The 22,557-nt window shown below is 36.9% G+C and overlaps 2 protein-coding genes and 2 long non-coding RNA genes across 6 annotated transcripts in view; 1 reads left to right on the top strand and 3 right to left on the bottom strand.

Moving 5' to 3' along the window:
• LOC149039677 (uncharacterized) overlaps positions 1 to 21,896 on the top strand; it is a 108,947-nt gene extending 87,051 nt beyond the window's left edge. The window contains exons 1-4 of one of the 3 annotated variants that reach the window (XM_089183400.1): positions 16,630 to 17,203; positions 17,463 to 17,600; positions 20,189 to 20,227; positions 20,603 to 21,112. In XM_089183400.1, coding sequence (XP_089039526.1) covers positions 17,093 to 17,203; positions 17,463 to 17,600; positions 20,189 to 20,227; positions 20,603 to 20,635 — 321 coding nt within the window. In that variant the 5' untranslated portion in view covers positions 16,630 to 17,092 and the 3' untranslated portion in view covers positions 20,636 to 21,112. The other 2 variants (XM_089183399.1, XM_089183401.1) reach the window with 2 other exon arrangements.
• Positions 2,602 to 4,830, bottom strand: LOC149039680 (uncharacterized). Its single transcript, XM_089183387.1, has one exon. The coding sequence runs from the start codon at positions 4,828 to 4,830 to the stop codon at positions 3,349 to 3,351; it is 1,482 nt and encodes a 493-aa protein (XP_089039513.1). The 3' UTR covers positions 2,602 to 3,348.
• Positions 6,065 to 10,358, bottom strand: LOC149039679 (uncharacterized). Its single transcript, XR_016179992.1, has 3 exons — positions 10,164 to 10,358; positions 6,934 to 7,089; positions 6,065 to 6,355 (listed from the first exon to the last, which is right to left on the bottom strand). It is a non-coding gene; the product is annotated as an uncharacterized LOC149039679 (long non-coding RNA).
• LOC149039678 (uncharacterized) lies at positions 15,754 to 17,583 on the bottom strand. Its single transcript, XR_016180012.1, has 2 exons — positions 17,421 to 17,583; positions 15,754 to 17,208 (listed from the first exon to the last, which is right to left on the bottom strand). It is a non-coding gene; the product is annotated as an uncharacterized LOC149039678 (long non-coding RNA).
• Positions 21,897 to 22,557: the final 661 nt, after the last annotated feature.

Here is a 22,557-nt window from a genome sequence, read left to right as displayed (position 1 = left end):
ACTATTTGGCCATCAAAAGGAAGCTCAATTTTTTTGTTTGTCTATTTGAATATCTTTTTTTTTTGTTTCGCTTTGTTGCTACGTTAATTACTACATTCTTGTTATTTCCTTTACTTTTTAATGATAATAATAATAATAATAATTATAATTATTATATATCATTTTTTTTTCCATTGAAAAGTCAATGATAAAAAAATGCCCTGCATCTTCGGACGAAGACTTGCACCAGATTCGAACCGATCATGATCTTGTTAGGTAAACGACTGCATGGTCGTTTGTACTATAGCAGTCTTGTTTGGGTAAGAAACTTTATTTCGTATATTTGTAAATTACATTAATGATGTACTTGTGAAAACTGCAGCCAGCTCAATGGCTGAGAGAACGCAAATTAATCCCGAACAAATTATAAAGTTGAAGTTGGGCGCAAAACAACTTGAAACTGAGTGCTGAAAAGTTGAAATTAAATTCATTTTGTATCGAGAGAAATCAAATTATTTCTCAGACAATTTGGAAAAATTAGCACTCGAGCATCACTACCCTTCCTTGACACTTTTTGATCTTTGCCAAGTTTACCCGTGTTTGTTTAATCCCAGTTGCTCTCAAGATCATTTGATTAACTGATAACTGAAAAATGCAGTTCCCCAAAAACACAAAGCAATTCTTAACTAGCATTGTATCACTGAGCTCATTGAGCACTGTGAATTCATATGAAACTTCTTTGAGCTCAAGCAGATTCCTAAAGCACTTTCTATGTATACGTAGGGTCAACACTACTGGTCTGCTCGAAAGTGACACCATTTTCAAACTGGAGGCATATTAAAGATTTCCAGGAGAAAAACCAGTGCGAGCACCTCAGTTCTGAAGCAAAAACCTTTTACGACGTTCCTATGTTGACACAAGATGTCTATGAATGTGGCAACAACCGATTGCAAAGTAGAATCACCTAATACATTCCTTGTTGTACTATTTCTAAAACGAAAGCGAGTGTTTCATCGGGGTATCCAAACACCGAGAAACAAATGAAAGTGCGAGGCTGTAGGCGAAGTGCTTTAATTGTTTCTAAACGGTCGTGTAGGGTTTTCGAAGAATGGAAACAGAATCGATTAGTGAAGTCCTGTGCTTTGGAACCTGGAGGCCTTTTTACCGCGAGAGACTTCGAAGAAGGAGTACAAACTTTGGACACGGCCTTTACAGATATGTCTCCATGCAGTGGGAACTGCTGGCTGTCAAGGTTCGTTCAAGAAGTAAGCAACTCTTCCAGGGAACGCTATCCTTCCCGTTCGTTGGACTCAATCATTTGGGGACTGAAGCGCCACCTTCCTGATGTAAATGGAAGTGCTGCATTGAACCCTTTCATTTCCGACCGCAGGTAAGTTACATTTTGGGGGATAAAATTTAGTTCGTGTAAAGTACTTGTGTGTATTGTTGTCTTTAACACTACTTCTTTTCTTTCGCTTTGTTAGGTTTGTGAATTTTTCTATTTTCGAATATCAAATGTCAAGTTTAATGATTGTGAGGTAAATGTTTTTGTTAATGGGCTTAAATAAGATAATGAAGCATTGTGAAAGTAAGGTTACTTGTGAGTAATAAATATGCATTGATTTTTTGCAAGTTGTCATTGTGCATATTTTAGTGGTATATAGATCGTTTTCACGTGACGTCACATCATTTCCGGTCGGCCATATTGGTGTACCACTTTCGATTGCGTAATCCCCGTAATTTTTCTACAACGATCATTCCCACAAGTAAAATGGATTCAAAAGAGAAAGAAAAAGAGTCCCAGAACAAAAGCGGGGTCGACTATTCTTTTCCGATATCCGAATACGCGAAGCAGCTGGATTTTCCAGTCAGAGATCGATATTTACAGAAAATAGCGGCAATTGGAATTGATCCAGTTTTAGTCGAAGGGAAGGACTTTAAGCCGGACTGTTTGCCTCCTGTTGAATCCACAGATATTTTGTGTTATCTTGTCTTGGAGACAAGTTTCTACTCTCAGAAACAGTTTAAAGCTTTCCGAAGTCTTGAAGCATATAACCAAATGGTCTCTGGTTTTATCGCAAGCGTGCAAGGCCACATAATAAGGTTTTGGAGGACTTGCATATTACCCGAAGTTTTAGGGAGATGGTACACTAGGAAACATGACTTTGGTGATGTTAAGCCAATGGAAGCCCATTGTGTTTGCTTTTGCCGAACTGTGACAGCTGAAGACACAGTAAGCTGCTGTAATGCTAATTGTCCTATTTTGAAGTTCCATTTGTCATGCTTAGGTATTTGCAGCATACCTAAAACATGGTACTGCCCCAACCTTACTAAGCCAGTAATTTCAAAGGAACTTAAGGAACTGGTAGAGGCTTTGCTTGGTCCAAACTTTCAGGGCATTTCTAACATCCCAGTACAGCAGCAAATGAATGTCAGTGACTGCGGAGTGTTTGCCATAGCCTTTGCAACATGTCTTGTTTATGGACAAAATCCATGTAATGTGATTTTTGACATTCCTAGGATGCGCCAACACTTGCATAGATGTCTGAGAACTGGCATGATGCAGTTGTTCCCTACCACTTGAATTTCTTACTAAGTACATTTGGTCATCAGCTACAAAACTGTACTAAGTTATGATTTTTAATATGTAACTGACATGTGGCTTTTGAAGGTTAGTTTACATTTGAGCAGGTCTTAACCCTGGCCACCTGACAAAGTTTACAACAACTTTCATTGTCTCATCTTTTTAAAAACTTTCTATTAACAGCTACCTATTGCTTTCAAGTTTTAAAAAACTCTTACAAACTAGGTTGAAAGAAAGAGTAAAGCAGATTTGATAAATCCCATTTTGACTTGAGTTAAATGTAAGAGAGCCAGAAGAAAATTGTCAGAATAATGGGGAAGTCATTTTAGGTGCCCATGGTTGTCACTGTAAGTTTCAGTTACATATATGATTTTACGTATATATTTCAATGACAAGCGCATGCGATGCCTCATTCAATTACATAACACCATGTAAACACCAATACGTATGACAGGTTTCCAATCACCCTAATTACTAGTAATTATAAAATTGCTCATTACTCGGTTGCAACTGTACAACTGTGGTTCATGAAAATGAAGAACAGCTAGAGTCTTTTGTCTCTGCGATCACACTCTATGTCACAAAGAATGTACTGCTAGTTTATCATAATGCTTTAAAGGACCCCAGTCAGCCAATCAGGGAGAGATTACTGAGAAACTACTAAAGGCAGTTAAACAGACTTTTAGTATTTTGCTCCACTATACGATGTGCATTATGTCGAGAGCATTGAAGTGGGGGGGGGGGGGGGGGGGCTGACTAGGCTCCTTTAACTTTTCGCTGCCATTTCAGTCAAGTGGTACAATGCCTGGGCACAAATTAACAAGAGCTGCAGATACATTAATAATCCTGTCAATCACTGGTGTTGCTTCTTCCTGAGAGCCACCAGGGTTGGAAATTAAGAAATCAATTGGCAGAATTCCAGACAATATCGAGTACTTTCGGCGAAGGAGGCCAATAACCCTTTCGACATGAATGCGAACATTTGCGATCCCCCTAGTTTTTTCAACATCCACAGGGTCAAGCTGGTCTTTTCCCTTTGTGAAAGCAGGGATGGCTAGTTGTGCTTGCCGAAACATAACACTCTCTGCGATGGTGAAACCACGGTCAGCCAAGACCAGATCCCCAGGCAACAACTTATTTAAAATTCCACAGTTCTCAGTTAAATATTTGTCTGATGTTCGTCCTCCCCAAGCTTGGGAAACATAGGAGATTGTACCTTGTGGAGTTATCCCAATCAGCACCTTAACAGTGTTATGGTGTTTGTACGATGACCATGTCTGTGCTCTTGCGAGCAGATTTGATGGTCTATTAATAAATACTTCGAAACAATCAATAATCACGGTAGTTTTGTTTCCAAATGAATATTTAAAACACTGTGGCATAGTTCGCCATAAAGCCTCACGTTCAGGCCAGTTGATAAGTGGAGCCAGGCGTACATCTAGCGCTACCATCCAGGATGAAAAAATCCTTGAAACTGTTGAAAGGGAGACATTAAAGCGATATGAAAGATCTTGATGTCGTGCGTCAAGTTTAAGTTTTATCAAAGTCATGACAAACTCTTGAAATGTGGTCAGATTCTGGGACTTGTAAGCAACAAACGGAGAAACATGTTCGAAAACATTTTGCAGGATATCGAAGGAAGGCAATCCAGTGTAGAATTTAACTTTTTCTTCGTTTTGTACAAATTCCCACCGATCAAATGGTTTCCGGTCAATGTTTAGAGAGCTGAATAAATATTCAAACTCTTCAGTTTGTGTGCCAGCTTCAACTGTTAATTTTTTCTCTTCGTCCTCATTTCCTTCAAAGCTGAGGTTTGAAACCTGTTCACCGGGCTCATTAAGTTTCTGTCTCTTCGCCGTTCGCTCTAGTTCTAGCTCTCGTTCTCTCTTTTCAAAAGCCGGCTTCTTCACCAGTTCACGTTCCCTCGCTCTCTCGCTTCGTTTTGCCGCCGCTTCTTTATGATCTGCTCGATCAGTAGCTTTCTTGTGTCCCAAAAGCAATGTCGGAACCCAGTCAATATTAAATTTATCCCAGCTCTTAGCTGCCCTTCCTGAAACAAAATGCTTTTCGCACACACGATCGTTTTCTAAGATCTCTTCGGTCAGATCGTCACGGCTTATCGCTGAAATCCAGCGCGATCTTCTTTCTTCGGATAGTTTCTGTGCCTCTTCGCCTTGATTTGTGACCACAGAAGGCACCCTTGCAAAGTACAACCCTTTATCTCGTCCACTTTTGCTGCCACAACCAACGATCAGACACAAAACCATGTTCTACGCGAAGGACGCTACTAGTTTGTTTACAATTGAGGTACACCAATATGGCGGCGTAGCAACGGTAGTCAAGGAATTGGTCACGTGAGTGAAAACGATCTATACCACTCTCCAGCGAGAGTGGTATGCTGCAGTTTTTCATTGGGTATCTAAACACATGCATGTGATGTGGTATACATTTTGTGGTTGGTAGTTGACCTCATGAATTTTTAATGAGTTTGAGAAGTATGCAGTAAAAGTGGCACCATTTTCCAAGGATGATATATAAAAGAGAAGCCCTCTGAGTAAAAAAAAAAAAAAAAAAAATATATATATATATATATATATATATATATATAAAGTACGGGTTTGGAACTTACAGCAGAGCATCCCAAAACAAAAATATTACCGGGTACCACCTGAAAGCTACGCTTCGATAATAAGAAGGTTGTGGTTTAAACAGTTTTTAAGCGAAAGTACTTTAACGCCTCGTAAGGACTCAAACTAAAGTTGGCAGTCAACTGGCCCAAGTCCACCGCAACGTCAAGTTTCCCCTGCATACGACATATATAACTAGTTTGACACTCTTGGCAACGAAGTCAACCTCATTGCTCTTCAGTTAGTCATGATATCAATTGATACGACTGGCTTACGCCGTTTTTAAATAGCACATCCAATTAAGCTCACCATCTGCAAACTTTTAATGTGGGTCTTCCATCTCGCAATTTCAGTTGCTTTCTATGATTTACAGTACAATGGACTCATTTTTGTGTTTTTCTAAATCCGGTGTTCAATCGATTTGTTATAATAATCCACTCGCGTATTTTCACGTATTTTCTTCTGGGTTGGTTATTTTGTCTTATCATGTGGAACCTATACAATGTAAATTTAGAAGATCTGTTTCAGCCCCAAAGGGCCGACTTAGCTCTATGGTCTTGAAGCTACTGTGACCCCTTCTAGGGCCAATTTATCATCTGGGTCAAAATCTACTTCAATAAAAACCATTTCAGCCCTTAAAAAAACTATTTCAGCCCTACCAAGAACCATTTATGCCTAAAGAGGAAATCAATTCAGCCCCTTGGTGAGAATCAGCCCCTTGGTGAGAATCAGCCCCTTGGTGAGAATCAGCCCCTTGGTGAGAATCAGTCCCCATACCAAGAGCCATTTGGTTCCGCAGTCGGTCAGTTGACCCAAATTTGAAGCTATTTCAGCACTGTTAACTCTTTATGGTAGACTTAAAAAAAATGACAAATGATGGTAACCTTTTTTCTTTTATTTTTTTTTGTCAACAGTATTTACACTAGTGATTAGTGCTATCTCTCATTTGAGAAAGGACAAAATTAGCTTTTCAGAAAAAATATATTTTGCCTCCAAAAATCCATAGATTTTAAATCATGCTATGAAAATGGCATACGATTTGCATAAATTATTGTACAACTTTTGACTTTGAAACAGCCTGGGCCTGAATGGATTGGAGTTAAAAGGAAACATTTCTTGGATAAAATATTCCTTATCTTATGGGTAAGACATCCAGAGACTCTGGCTGAAAAAGAACAAATACGGAATTAATTAGAATTTTTTTCAAAACTGTACCCCAAAACCATAAAAATTGACCCAGATTATTGAAAAATTTATTCCTCACCAAGTATTTACACAAGGGAAGTAAGCTATACCTCACTTGAAAGAGCAGTAAATAAGCTTTCCTGAAATGCATGTTTCCTCTCCAAGAAAAAGGAAACAACCTCATTGAATGCTTTCAAACTAACATTAATTAGCATAAAATATCATCAAAATTTGAACTGTGAATTAAGTGATACCCAAATAATATAAAGTAATGAGGCAAAAAGAGGTTCCTTGTTACATGGGCAACATCTCCATAAAAAAAAAATTGGTTGGAAAATAACAAATATGAGATGTGTTACACATATTTAGTGAACACTGATTGACACACTGACTAATTAGTCTGACCTCATCATCACCCCAAGCCCAAATTTACTAATCCCTCTTGAAGTCTACAGTGCAATCATTGGAACTATATTTCTTTGTTTGACTTCTGAAATTTTGCCTTGAAACAGGGACAAATGAGATAATCAACCTCAAAATACATAAAGCGCAACATACATCAAAAGCCTTTCACTTGCAATGCACCACCAGTATTTTCTAGAGTAAACAATTCAGAAGTGAAACCGGAAACTGTCATTTTATATCATTCCACTCATTCTTGAGCATAATTTGTTTGTTTTGTGAATTTCCAGCATGTAACAAGTAGAACCACATCTAAAAAAAATACAAAACATATAAGATAATGTACAAGTCGATATATATTCAACTATCGTTTTAAAAATAAAAGATTTTATTTGATTTAGTTCGGACGCACACTGCGTCATTCGATCTGGGCTTATACTATTTTGAGAAACGAAACTAAATCAGGTGAGATAGAACAAAACTAAAGGAATAATGCAGATATATTTTCTAACAAGGTAAAGAAAACTTTCACAAGGAATTTGGAGTAATCGTTCATTAACAAGAAGGATTTCTATTCATTTCGCAAAATAGTAATTTTAGGAGAGTTACTATTTTGCGAAATGGAATTTTTCACTCTGCGGTGACAACGTGACCTCTTCCATGTCACAAAAATACATTTAAACATTACAAATTAGTATATCACCGAAGATTTTGGCCTCCTCTTATTTCTTAAACCGTATTAAAATGCATTTCGCAAAATAGTAATTTTAGGAGTTACTATTTTGCGAAATAGACAATTTTTACCCAGCGGTGACTAACGTAACCTCTTTTATGTCATAAAAATACATTTAAACATTACAAATTAGTATATCAACGAAGATTTTGGCCTCTTCTTATTTCTTAAACCGTATTAAAATGTATTTCGCAAAATAGTAATTTAAGGAGAGTTACTATTTTGCGAAATGGACTATTTTCACCCTGCGATGACAACGTGACCTCTTTCACGTCACGAAAATAGATTTAAATATTACAAGTTAGTATATCACCGAACATTTTGGCCTCCTCTCATTTCTTAAACCGTATTAAAATATATTTCACAAAATAGTAATTTTAGGAGAGTTGCTATTTTGCGTGACCTCTTTCATGTCACGAAAATACATTTAAACATTACATTATAGTATATTCTCAAAGATCTTAGTCACCTCCTCTTTAATGTAGTAATTTCTAAACTAATTGAATGTAGTAATTCCGAAAAATGTTTATTTTGCGAAATGGATTATTTACACTCGGCGGGCGGGAACTCGAGAATAAGGGCGAAGGGATTGTTGCAGATTCCCTTGAACTTCACAATGTTTGGATGTTTCAACTCTTGAATGATTCTTGCTTCCTTTACAAACGTTTTCTTATCCAATATGTCCTCGCCGAGCAATTTCTTAACGATGACTTTCTCCGCAGCGGCCGATTTCCCACCCGCATCAGGAACAGTCTGCCAGTTAGCAGTGAACACAGCACCATAAGCGCCCTTACCAATGATTTCCTTGTTTGTCAAACACTTGAAATCATGAACTGGAAGACCTGAACAGTCGATGGTCTTGGGCTTAAGAACAGGAAATTTAAAAGTCATAATCTTGCCTGATTTAGCAGCACACAAAGCGAGCACAAAGCAAACTTCTTGCAGCAAGTGGAACTTGTGCAAATGCGAAACACGATCTCTTGTTCGTAAGGAAAAGGTGTGCGACGGGGGTGTAATCAGAAGCGCGTAACTTTTCCATGTATATTATTTTTATTAAAAATTTTGAATCAAAGTAACTGTATTACCGAACCCTTCGAGAATATACTATAATAAAATGTTTAAGCGAATTTTTGTGACTCGAAAAGAAAGTTATTGAGGGGTAAAAATAGTCCATTTCGCAAAATAGTAACTCTCCTAAAACTACTATTTTGCAAAATAAATTTTGAAACGGTTTAAGAAATAAGAGGAGGCCAAGATGTTCGTTGATATACTAATTTGTAATGTTTAAATGTATTTTTGTGACATGAAAGAGGTCACGTTGTCACCGCAGGGTGAAAATAGTCCATTTCGCAAAATAGCAACTCTCCTAAAATTACTATTTTGCGAAATATATTTTAATACGGTTTAAGAAATGAGAGGAGGCCAAAATGTTCGGTGATATACTAATTTGCAATGTTTAAATGTATTTTCGTGACGTGAAAGAGGTCACGTTGTCACCGCAGGGTGAAAATAGTCCATTTCGCAAAATAGTAACTCTCCTAAAATTACTATTTTGCGAAATATATTTTAATACGGTTTAAGAAATAAGAGGAGGTCAAAATCTTCGGTGATATACTAATTTGTAATGTTCAAATGTTTTTTTGTGACATGAAAGAGGTCACGTTGTCACCGCAGGGGTGAAAATAGTCCATTTCGCAAAATAGTAACTCTCCTAAAATTACTATTTTGCGAAATATATTTTAATACGGTTTAAGAAATAAGAGGAGGTCAAAATCTTCGGTGATATACTAATTTGTAATGTTCAAATGTTTTTTGTGACATGAAAGAGGTCACGTTGTCACCGCAGGGGTGAAAATAGTCCATTTCGCAAAATAGTAACTCTCCTAAAATTACTATTTTGCGAAATACATTTTAATACGGTTTAAGAAATAACAGGAGGCCAAAATTTTCGGTGATATACTAATTTGTAATGTTTAGATGTATTCTCGTGACATGAAAGAGGTCACGTTGTCACCGCAGGGGTGAAAATGGTCCATTTCGCAAAATAGTAACTTTCCTAAAATTACCATTTTGCGAAATATATTTTAATACGGTTTAAGAAATAAGAGGAGGCCAAAATCTTCGTTGATGTACTAATTTGTAATGTTTAAATGTATTTTCGCGACATGAGAGAGGTCATGTTGTCACCGCAGGGTGAAAATAGTCCATTTCGCAAAATAGTAACTCTCCTAAAATTACTATTTTGCGAAATGAATAAAAATCCTTCTTGTTAATGAACGATTACTCCAAAATCCTTGTGAAAGTTATCTTTACCTTATTAGAAAATATATCTGCATTATTCCTTTTGTTTTATTTCATCTGACCCGATTTCGTTTCGTTTCGTTTCGTTTCGCAAAATAGTATAAGCCTTCGATCTGTCATCGGCTGATAATTTAGGTCGTTGCGTTTTAACATTCCATTGAAGATTATTTTCTCTGTCGCTCAAAAATCATGTTTGATCGTAATATGTGTTGCTTTTCATTCACAAATATACATTTACAGGTTTGTCTCAAGGCAAACAACAAGGATTCGTGCGCGAAAAGTAAAAGTAAATGTTTCAACACCACATGCGTCACGCATTTAAATATCGCAAGAATGTTTACAGATTACTTACCCCGATTCTTCGCTAGAATTTTCCAGTTTTCTATCTAATTCGGATTCCTCACCACTAGAGATACCACCATACTCACTTCCATCGTCAAAAATTACCTCTAAAGCCTTAGCTACGCTGTATCTCTAGCGTTTCGCATCGGACGCCATTGTCGCAGACTGAAATCGTACGCGAGTAATTTTCGGATCGGGCTCCTGAGGTCACGTTTGATAGTGCTGAGCTAAACCTCGCCATGTGATTGGCTTAGAATGTTTACATGCTACAGCCGAAATTTCAGAGCGATCGGATGTAATCCGAGCATTTCCGAAAAGGTCAAAGTCATCGTGCAATTTTGCACGTACGGCCCCAGGGCTTCTTAATGGACCGTTTTTGGCCTCAAAGGGCAGAGCCATTTCGATCCAGAACATTCAACATTATCAGCTCTGTATAATTTGCAATTCAACTAAGTCAAACACAGCAAGGTTTCCATTGAACGAATAAACGAATCAATCAAAAAATCCATACATACATCAGCTCTATTCAAATACAACAACTTATATACTTTCTACTTAACTCACAGCTTTCAAGCTAAAAATCTTATTAAAAGACAAAACCTTTTATCGGTATCACAAAAAGTATTTTCCCTCCGTGATGGATGGTAAATTTCGATTGCGCCGTTTCTCCATCGGAAAAAAAAAATTGCATACCACGAGACAAACTTCAGAGAGGCCGAAAAAGCCTCATTTGACAGGTGGTTGTTAGGTTATTTGGCCGAGGGAGTAGGTTTCCGGCAAATCAGATCCCAAATCCAAAATCGGGTCTTTCGACCTCGCACTGATTCCGAAAAAAAAATTCCCATAATTCCGTTTCCCCTGAATTTTAGCTAATTCTTATTGCTGGCCACTTATTTTTATACTAGTGTAAGCAGATTGCTCCCTTTCCCGTCCACGACAGCTGTTGTGTTCAAGGACGCTAAGTAATTATTAACAAACAAAGCTGTCTACTGTTGGCCATTTCTCTGAAAAAATTAATATATCGGGTTCTGTTTGACCCAAAAATAATTAAGTGGCCGTGGAATTAACTTGCATAGGTAAAACTCATTTGGAAAGTTGAAAGGAATCTAGGTGAAAAATGTATCAGACAGTTTAACAATTGTCTTGTAGAAAAGGTATTTTGATGATTGATTATATTAAACCGGTGATTACTGTAAAGACCGTGTAGAAGAGTTAGAACTCTTTATTCGATCCGAACTCCTCACTAAGATCAGCATAGGAGGTTCTTCCCAACAAAATTGTTCAGTTGATTGTTGAGTTCACTCGCTGAAGGTATTATGTCATATTAATGTATTTCTTGCTACTTTGAGGAATTAAAATAAATCTATTTGCCCCAAATAAAAAAAAAAATTTATGTTCCAAACTTTGCTATATTGTTAATATTTAAGTAAGGTACCAGATTCATTAGTACTGAAGGGCAGGAGCCCATTAATTATATTTGTAATGGGTTCCTTAGGGGGGACAGGGTCACAGCAACCGAAACTGACTGAGCAACAATCACAAGACTATCTGGCGACTTTAAGACCAATAGACTGTTCTTTGCGCAAGAGCCGCGAGTTTTTATTTTATTTTTAAATATCAAAATTAAGTCTCCAGCGATCAGTATAAGACTTGAAATATTTGGCAAGTTCGTCCTATTTGTCTTCAAACCTGACACTCTCGGCAAATTTTACCCTCCTCTTCTTTTCGTTGATTTGCTTACGATTTTTTACGATTTTTATCCTGCCCTCGCCTTTGCGAGAACTCAACGAATTAAAAGCGTTAATAACTAATCATTTAAGATTTAATTTTTGACGATAAATCACAAACTTGTCTAATTTCTATTTATTACAGTTCTCTTGTAAACAAAGCTCGACCTAGAAATCGACCCAAATATCAACATAGGTATATTTTCATACTTCCGTACATTTCCAAGGAGACAAATCCAAACTTTCCTGGTATGCCTCACTCGACACCCCCTTTCCCTTGTTGGCTGAAGTTTACGGGTTTGTCTCTAGCCCCACCTACTCAAAGATTTGCTTCGCAGGTCCGATGTGCCCCTTTAAATTTAGGGAAATCCACTATACGATGATCTTAATCCAAGGTTGCACTTTACGCTGACACCATATACTAGAAGTGCAAGGCTAACTCATTAAATACACTAATTAGGTGGTCAACCAGTTTTGCATTGTTGAATAGTCCTTTCAAGATATAATTGCCGGAAATTGAAAATGACACATAGCAACGCTAGGTTTTCCAATAAAAAATGATATAATTGTAGTTGTAAGCCTCTTATTGGTCAATATTGTTCACTTACCTCGATTTCCTTGTACTTGAGTAGACATACTCCAATCGTATTTGCAAAAGCGGCGGAGTTACGGCCCACGTGCTCCTGATTAAATTCACCAATTTTTCTCTTGCACCTTTTGTAGCTGATTATCTTGACTGCAGTGATTTGGTTACAATTTGTTTGAATGTCAGTAAATGTCGCTTTTATTTTCCGCATTTAAAAGAAAGAAAAAGATTCAAGAACCTTATAAAAATATCCACAGGGGAAATCGAGGCAAGTATATTTGTTCCATGTAACTTTTTCCCGCCAGTGGAAGAAAGCCTGGTAATAGTTTCCTGGCCTGGTTACACATTGGTTAATTCCAGAGATCTTTGAGAGTGCATGTCAGACATTTTAGGCGGGAAGCGACACAGCGGCAAAATGAGTGCGCATGCTTTTAACGCGCGCGAAAGTTTACGAGCAGAAATAAATATATGTTATTTGCCGGCTGGGAGGTCCGTATGGTGAAAAACTGTGACCGAGGTCTTGAAAATACTGCCCGAGGCCGTAGGCCGAGGGCAGTATTTTCAAGACCGAGGTCACAGTTTTTCACCATATGGACCGACCCTTAGCCGGTAAATAACATATTTATTGTTTTTAAACTTGACGAAATTCTTTCCGAAAGAACCCGAATGATTTAGGGCTGTAAATACGGCAAGATCTTCCATAAACTGAACAATTTTTGAGTGAGGAAATGGTATTTAAAATAGAGGTGATGCAAATTAAAGAGAGATGCCTCAGCGAAACATTTTCATTTCCGTAACGATAAAGGTGATTTAAAAGGCTTCCAAACAAACTTTGAAACATTATTTTTACAAGTATCTGTCACAATCTGACACCTGTCAATTAGAGAGCGCGCAAGAGAAAAAAAGCGTAGGAACATTTGAAAAACATCAGAACTAGTTTGGCAAGGTCTCTCACGACAATGTTTTCTTCAATGATGTCAATGATCTAACGGAAAGTATTATTCACTCTCATCGACCATTCACTCATGTACGAAGATTTACCTCTGTTCATTAAGTAAACGGCGAGGAAAGTAATTGTGAGTAAATTCAATTTTTTTACTTTGAAGTTGTGAGAGTTTGCTGGTTTGTTTGCTGCAATGGCGTGTGTGACTCTGGTCTTTCCTTCACAAAAACTAAATTCGAACGGCACACTCCAACGAGACACAAGGGAATTTAGTGCGGCCTTTTCTCAAAAAATTCCTTCAATTTCTGTTGTGCAATTTACGGTACAAATGTCTAAATTGAAGGGAATTGGAAAGACTTACCGGGAGCGTATATTTGTTGTAGAACTTAAATTAAAACTTCGCTCGCTCTTTCACTACGAACAAATTGCTCGAGAAAATTCAGATATTAAATGAATGAAAGTTCCATCGTTCAGTTTAACTGTAACCAAATACTTCACGTGTCAACTTTCTGGGTACTTTTTGTGAACGATTAAAATTAAATATAATTGCAGACGGTTTTTAGGCCGCTTGTTAACTTCGTAATGACACTATTGTTTATTCAAATTCATTCTGAAACCAATATTTTTCTGTCAACCAAACTGATTTGATAGAGAGAAAAGAGAGGATTCATAAGTTATTAATCGGCTTGAGGTAGTGACCGACGTGTTTGCTTAAAAATACTGCTCAGCCGGAAAACGAGATATATTTATGAAAAAAATGACAACGAAAGTTGGGATGCACTCGGCGACTCAAGAAAGCGTTACCGTGGCCCGTGGGCAGAGATAGGAAAATACTGACCGGGTAAAGAACCAATCAGATTGCAGGATTCGTTACCGTGCCCTCTAAAAAAACAATAAATGGGAATATCGGTATTTCCCTAGCGACGCTATAGCGATATGGCGGCATTTTTAAATTTCATATTGTTTGTTTTTATTTCGCTGGGATAGGCCTTAGCATCAACAGATAGGGTTCCCATTTTCAAGAAAGTTTCTTTCGAACCTGCTCTGCAACATATCTTTCCCAAAGAAAAAAAAAGAAAAAAAAAAATTGGCCACGGGTGTTAATTTTAGTATTGAAGTTGAACGTTCTTAACATGGCTACGAACTTCGTAAGCCCGTGTTATTGTTATGGCACTTGTTTGTGTCGTCTCTTCAGTAGGCAAACCGCCTGGCGAAAATGTTTGTTGTCTGAGAGAGAAAAAACACGCCATAGCTCTGCTCTTAGGAAGAATAATTGCCCTAAACACTGAAATGGTAGAACGAGGAAATTTTGTGCGTGAATTTCATTATCAGCAGTTACGAAAAAGGACCAACATCTGATCGTGCCTGCTACCTTCACCTTTTTCTACTCAGAGTGATACATCCATTACCACGAGACTGGAAAAAGTAAGGCTTGTTATCGATCAGGGAAACGGTGGTGCACAAGTTTTCGGAAAAACGTCAACAAAACACTTGCCACGAAAACCACTTATAAAAAGTCAGGAGAAAAAACGTTAGATATATTGAAAGGCTTTCATCTCCTACTGCATATTCTAGGTTTACAAACTTCACCATTTACAAAATAAACAATAAAATTAATTATTGTTTCTTTAGAGGGCACGGTAACGAATCTTGCAATCTGATTGGTTCTTTACCCGGTCAGTATTTTCCTATCTCTGCCCACGGGCCACGGTAACGCTTTCGTGAGTCGCCGAGTACATCCCAACTTTCGTTGTCATTTTTCATAAATATACTTCGTTTTCCAGCTTGGCAGTATTTTTAAGCAAACACGTCGGTCACTACCTCAAGCCGATAAATAACTTATGAATCCTCCCTTTTCTCTCTATCAAATCACTTTGGTTGACAGAAAAATATTGGTTTCAGAATGAATTTGTATAAACAATAGTGTCATTACGTTGGTTGACAAGCGGCCTAAAAACCGTCTGCAATTAATTTTAATCGTTCACAAAAAGTACCCAGAAAGTTGAAACGTGAGGTATTTGGTTTCAGTTAAACTGAACGATGGAACTTTCATTCATTTAATATCTGAATTTTCTCGAGCAATTTGTTCATAGTAAAAAAAAAGCGAGCGAAGTTTTAATTTAAGTTCTACAACAAATATACGCTCCTGGTGAGTCTTTCCAATTCCGTTCAATTTGGACATTTGTACCTTAAATTGCACAACAGAAATTGAAGGAATTGAGAAAAGGCCGCATTAAGTTCCCTTGTGTCTCGTTGGAGTGTGCCGTTCGAATTTAGTTTTTGTGAAGGAAAGATCAGAGTTAAACACGCCATTACAGCAAACAAACGAGCAAACTCTCACAACTTCAAAGTAAAAAATTGAATTTACTCACAATTACTTTCCTCGCCGTTTACTTAATGAACAGAGGTAAATCTTCGTACATGAATGAATGGTCGATGATAGTAAATAATACTTTCCGTTAGATCATTAACTGATTTTTAAGAAAACATTGTCGTGACAGTCCTTGCCAAACTAGTTCTGTTGGTTTTCAAATGTTCCTACGATTTTTTTTTCTTGTGCGCTCTCTAATTGACAGGTGTCAGATTGTGACAGATACTTGTAAAAATAATGTTTCAAAGTTTGTTTGGAAGCCTTTTAAATCACCTTTATCGCTACGGAAATGAAAATGTTTCGCTGAGGCATCTCTCTTAAATTTGCATCACCTCTATTTTAACTACCATTTACTCACTCAAAAATTGTTCAGTTTATGGAAGATCTTGCCGTATTTACGGCCATAAGTCATTCGGGTTCTCTCGGAAAGAATTTCGTCAAGTTTAAAAACAATAAATATGTTATTTACCGGCTAAGGGTCGGTCCGTATGGTGAAAAACTGTGACCTCGGTCTTGAAAATGCTGCCCTCGGCCTACGGCCTCGGGCAGTATTTTCAAGACCTCGTTCACAGTTTTTCACCATACGGACCTCCCAGCCGGCAAATAACATATATTTATGACATAACTCTCACCCTGTGTGCACGAGAAGATCACTAACTTAAAGAAAAATAATCATGCAAAATGGAGATGGAGTGCTATGCAAAATTCAGTTGGAGTGCAACCAGACTCCATGGATGGACAATGTGATTAACAAGTTGTAGACAGTGTAGCTAGTTGAACCTATTGTAGACAGTGTAGGTAGTTGTACCAGCTGTAGACAGTGTAGCTAGTTGTACCTACTGTAGACGATATAGATAGTGGTACCCACTGTACAAAGTTGTAGCTACTGTTACACAACGATGTGTCTTACATAAATATTCCGCAAAATGGCTCTATGGTGACAGAATAATACCGCCTACACGAACAATCTTCAAAGTGACTATTTGTTGTCCTACCATGCAGTTTAAACCGCGTCGCGGAAAGATTCAGCAGATAGTTTATTGCGAATATCATACTGTGCATTTCGCTAATGACAATGATTTTTCTACGAAGGAGAGTCAAATTGTGGACACCCGATTCCCTCGTGTCGATCGTTTGCGCTGCTTGCTTTCTGAAAGGGACTTTGCATAGCTGTGTGGTTTATCCTGATTTAACTTAACAGAAATCAGCTTACATTACATATTTACTACAAAGATTTTCTTGTTATGACCTTTATGATTTTCTTTTTATGAACTAAGCCTCATAGTGAATCTTGTTATTTGAAAACAATTTCATGCTTGCACATTTACTTCAGGTGAGCCATTCCAATCATTTGAATTCCGGACCCAACCGTGACTTGTCGAAGAAATGTACCCATGCTCGTGGTTCTGCCTCTGTATTGATGGTAAGCTATGAGGAAAAATTTGCTGATCTTCAGCAAGTGTGCACAAGAATCCATACTCATAAAACACGTGATATCCGCACTTAATGCATTTAATTTATAGTCATAAAAAATTGGTTTAATTAATCCTTTATAAGGCACGCACATTTTTAAGTTCAATGTTTGTGCATCGGAAAGGCCAACTGCAGACCAAGACTTCACAGATCAATAAATCACTTACCAATGTTTGGACTTGGATTAATCTTTTGTAGCTTTGTTATAGGATGAAGATGAAGCAGATGTAGACGTGGGATTTGCAAGCGGCGGAGATGTGGAGAAAGTATCTACAAGCCCAAGTTCCTGTACACCAACAAGCAAGGAGAACGGAAGCACTAAAGAAACACCTAAAAGTTCAAAAAAGGTTTGTACCTTTTTATAACTTGTATTGATAACCAATCTTTATACTCCCACAGAATGAAAAGTGGAATTGAGTAGTAAAATAAAGTTCAGTCAATTACTTGTATCTCATCACGAGATCCCCTCCCTCCCCCCCTTGACCATTGTTAGATAAACATGCTAATTAGAATAAGAAAGATGGTCAGTTTTGAGCGCGGTAAGAAAAAGAGAAAGTTTTATTTTTCGGTTTGTGATGAGCTTGGAACAAAGAAAAAATGTTGTTTGCCAAAGTGGAATTGAACCTAGGGATTTCATGCTCCGATGCTCACCACTGATCGCGCCACAGAGACTCTATGGTGAGCAAGACCCATTACAAAGTTCATTTAAGACACATTCTGCATACTGCTAGGATCAGCGAGCTATAGAAGTAAAGCATTGATTGGTCATTTTACAGACATTTTGGTGCAATGCTTTAAATGATGAATTTCTTGTATTTTCCTGCTGAACAATGCTATGTTCAAGGTAACATGTGAGTTGGGGGTGAATTTTTTTTTTTACTTAGGAATCCTTGCTTTCAGGCATAGATTGATTCTTTCATTGACTGATCAGTTCTTTCTCAAATTATCAATTTGACATTTTCTTTGCTCTAAAATGCTGCAATCAAGGTATATGCCAGAGGTGCAAAGCCTTTTTGCTGAGGAATCCTCACTGTTAGACATTGATTGATCATTTTACAGTACATGTACAGTGTAGGTGCAATGCTTAAAACATGTTTTTTTCTATGCTCTACAGTGCTGTGATAAAGGTATATGCCAGAGGTGCTAAGCTATTTTGCTAAAGAATCCTCACTGTTAGGCATTGATTGATTGATTATTTTACAGCACATGTAGGTGCAATGATTGAAATAGTTTTTTATTTTATCTAAAATACTGTCATCAAGGTGTATGCCAGAGGTGGTAAGCTTTTTTGCTAAGCAATCCTCACTGTTAGGCATTGATTGATAATTTTACGGCACAAGTTGGTGCCATGCCCGAAACATATTTTTATTTGCTCTACAATACTTTGACAAAGGTATCTGCCAGAGGTGCTGAGCTTTTTTTAATTTGCCAAGGATTCCTCACTTTTAGGCATCAATTGATCATTTTACAGCACATGTAGGTGCAATGCTTGAACTATATTTTCTAAAATGATTAATCATAGATATCAAACTTTGAGGGATTTCATGTCTCATTGAAGCAAGTTAAATGTGTAAGTGAAAGAAATGAGCTAAAAGCAACTTTCAGTTGTAGGGGATAGCCACAGAAACAAAGTTGTGTTAGGCCTGGGAAGGTTTAGTGTTTGCAAGTTTACATGTATATCTTTCCCAGTGCAGTCAAATACTATAGTGAATCAACTACTAAAGAAACTGTAGCTGAGGAAGCTTGTGTTTTATCACACATTTCTCACAAAGCATTTCCCTTCCTTTGGTGTAGTTTTTAGAGAACTACTTAACTGCTTGTATGAGAGGTTTGTGGAATTAACCCTTTACCTCCAACATCAAATTTGTAATTCTCCTTACTGCCAACCATACAATTCTTAGAATGGTAATTCAGAGAATTTAGTATTTGATCAACTAATTATCCCCAAATTGATATTTTTCTTTATTCTCATCACCTATCTGGTTGATATTGTATTTGTATTGTAAGGAGAAATTTCATCTTGGTCACTCATGGGAGTTAAAGGGTTAAGGAAGGGATCAAATATTCATTTAACATTTTAAGAGCTCTTTAGTCAGAGAGTGGATGTGTTGAAACATTATGGTGAGGCATTTTAATGCAATGTAGTCAGGGATTCTTTTATCTTCATGGAGTAGGGATTGTTCACATTGACAAAAAGGAGATAATGTATTGATTTCAGAGGTGAATAGGGGTGATTGGCAGCCAAAATAATAGACTTCAATGAAGCATGTGAAGTTAGGAAAACCAAGGTGGAAGTAATTCCTTCTGGATCAGAAAGAGCTGGACTCAAAACATGACATAAACACATTGATCCTGCTTTGTACAATGGTCTGTATGCCCCTTGGTCAACTTCAGATGTTTATAGCTTTGGTTATATAGCAAGTACAATTGCAAAGACTAAGAAATCAGAACTAATTGATAAATTAAGTCTGACTTGTATGAGCAAATATAAGCAACTAGCATTTGAAACATTGGTGAGGAACCTTCACCCTTTAACTCCCAAGATCTTATTAGTAATTCTCCTTACTGTCTGCCATATAGTTCAAGTGATGTTAGTTTGGAGAATTTGGTATTCGATCAACTAATAATCCTGTAATTAATGTTTTTCCATATTCTCATCTCTTTTCTGCTTGATATTGTATTAATATTGTTAGGAGAAATTCTGTCTTGGTCATTCATGGGAGTTAAAGGGTTAAAACTGTTATTGCCTTGTAAGCTGTTTAATTTTTCAGATTTGATGCATACAATATACAATGTACTTTTGAATATGAGTAGTCACATGTTATGATTTGTATAACAATTACCATTTCAGTGGTTGAATATACATTGTGTTAAACAATTTTGTCAATAAATATGCTATTATTTTATTCAGCTTGTCTTGTTTTTGTTACCTTAGGTGGAAGATTGGATGTATAGATTTCAACTTCCAGCACATGTGAGTATAAAACCATATTATGTAAAATATTTAATATTAAGGAAGGATATCTAATATAGCAAGTAAAACCTTACTCCTTTTTTTGTTTGACTACTCTGGGCTACTGCTTAGCCATTATTAAATTTAAAACAAGTGGATGTTGTGGACACATTATTTACGATTTTTGGGGTTTCCAGAGGTCATTTTAAAGGTTAGGCTATTTGGGAAAATTTGTTTAGGTGGGGTATCCTATTGGAAGTCAACAATTCTTGTGATATGTGTGTTAAAATTGTTAAATTGGCCATATAATTTTTTATTTGATGTTCATACATTGAATCATCTTTTTGTACCAGAAATTAAAGATCAAATTGTACTGGTTTTAATTACCAACTGAAGATACTACAGCAAAAAGGAAAGAGACCTCAATAAGAAGTGTTTACAATCCTACCAGGAAGTGTCTTCTACTGAAAGAGACCAGAGACTCTTTTAATTTTAGAGCAGATTATTGAAATAGAAAAAAACAAACAAACAAACAAACAAACAGAAATGGCTGTGAAATCAGTGTTTGCACCAAATAAAAACATGCTATTGACTGCATGTAGCTTCACTTTTAATGCCTGGCTGTGTTGTCACACATTTTCCTTGGCTGCAAGGTACAAAAGAAAAATACCTATCAATCATGAACTTGCCAATGTATACAGTTGTAAAAATAATTTTGAATTGTTTGTTTTGGTCATTGATAGGCAAGGGGAACATATCTTTTTGGATATAAGGGACTAATTCCAAATTAGTCTAGTTGATCACTCAGCAACCTTTTAGTTTCAACTTTCTTCTTTTGAGACTTTGTTTTGCTCATTTTTATGGGGTTAGGTGACTTATTTTTTTCATTTTTATTATTTTTTCCTTTTACAGAGAACAGCTTCAACTGATGATGAATTGGCGAAGTCCTTTCAGCCTCAAATTGTGGCCATTGGTGAACGATTTGATTTTGATAAACTATGTATCATCTACAAGGGCATTAATCTATACAGCACACCATAACAAAGCACTGTAGATAGCATTGTGGCTTTGCTGTCATCATTTTTTATATTCAATATGTGGTGTATAAAGACATGAAAGCCATATTGTCCTTCCAGAGCAGGCCCTAATGGGTATTGGCCAAGGTCATACTTTACTGAATGTCAGCACTTTCTTTAACCCTTTAACTTCCATGAGTGACCAAGAGAAAACTTTTCCTTACAATCTCAGCACAATTTCAAGTAGAAAAGTGATCAGAATAAAGCAGAATATGATCTAGGGGACTTAAAGTTGATCCAATACTAAATTCTCCCAAATAATATCAAAAGATTGTATGTCAGAGAGTAAGAGGAATTACTATTACGATGTTGGGAGTGAAAGGGTTCATGAAATTTCAGAATTGGAATCATTGATAGAATTTAATTTGTAATTTCTGTTTAAGTATGAGGAAATCAGTATAATTAACGTTGTACATTCTCTATACTGTGGTTTATAGCCCTTTCACAGCTGTTTTATGCACATAAGAAGCAGCAATGTCAGAATTTTTCCGCTTAGACTTTCACATCAAGTTTACAGTACAGCGGTCAAATTTGAAATACGTCATGTTACCTTCAGCACTTGTTCCCCACGAAAATAAACAATGGAGCTTTGAGGTCCTACGGCAGTTTCTTGATTTTGTTTGAGTATTTTGTGGTTGTCATAAAATAACCACTGAGATACATTTCTTTTGAACAGTTTTCATGGGATTTTTACCTGTAAGCTAAATGCGAGTACAGATATTTTTTTATAACGTGTACATCATGAATAGCATTACACCGTTACTATTTTTTTCCAGTATCGATCACTAGGAGGAGAAGAAATATTACTAAATGCGTGATCGCGTAGTTTATAGCGATTCCCAAAATCCTAGATTAATGAAGACAAGCCATCAAACTATACTTCTCTGTTTTTGTTTACTCACATGTGGCTCACAGATAAAGATATGCAAAAACTAATAAAAATGTTTTCAGTATGTTTGAGCTATTTACTAGGTTATCAATGCGCTAATAAGCCCGACAGTAACGTTTGAATTTTGAACGGTAATGTGGTCTCTTAAAAAGTAAATTATGAGAGAGATTCTCCGCGCAGCGTTGAGTCCGTTGAGAGATGTTCAATGTTTTTTACTTACGTAATACGAACTTGAAAAAATTTGTCAACACTGAAACGTCAGATAATTCGTGAAATAACGAACGGGAATTTCAGGAATTGTACACACCCTATGTTTATGGGGAATTCTGAAGTAAATGACCTTCCCGATTTTGTTTCCTCAGTATGCGAAAAGCTCCATGGATTCC

This window comes from Pocillopora damicornis, chromosome 9 (assembly GCF_964200805.1).
Source record: "Pocillopora damicornis chromosome 9, jaPocDami1.2, whole genome shotgun sequence".
Lineage (NCBI taxonomy): Eukaryota > Metazoa > Cnidaria > Anthozoa > Scleractinia > Pocilloporidae > Pocillopora > Pocillopora damicornis.
This window is presented reverse-complemented; position numbering and strand designations above follow the sequence as displayed.

Coding starts and splice junctions, on each gene's coding strand:
- LOC149039680 (XM_089183387.1), bottom strand. CDS start 4,830: ATGGTTTTGTGTCTGATCGTTGGTTGTGGCAGCAAAAGTGGACGAGAT.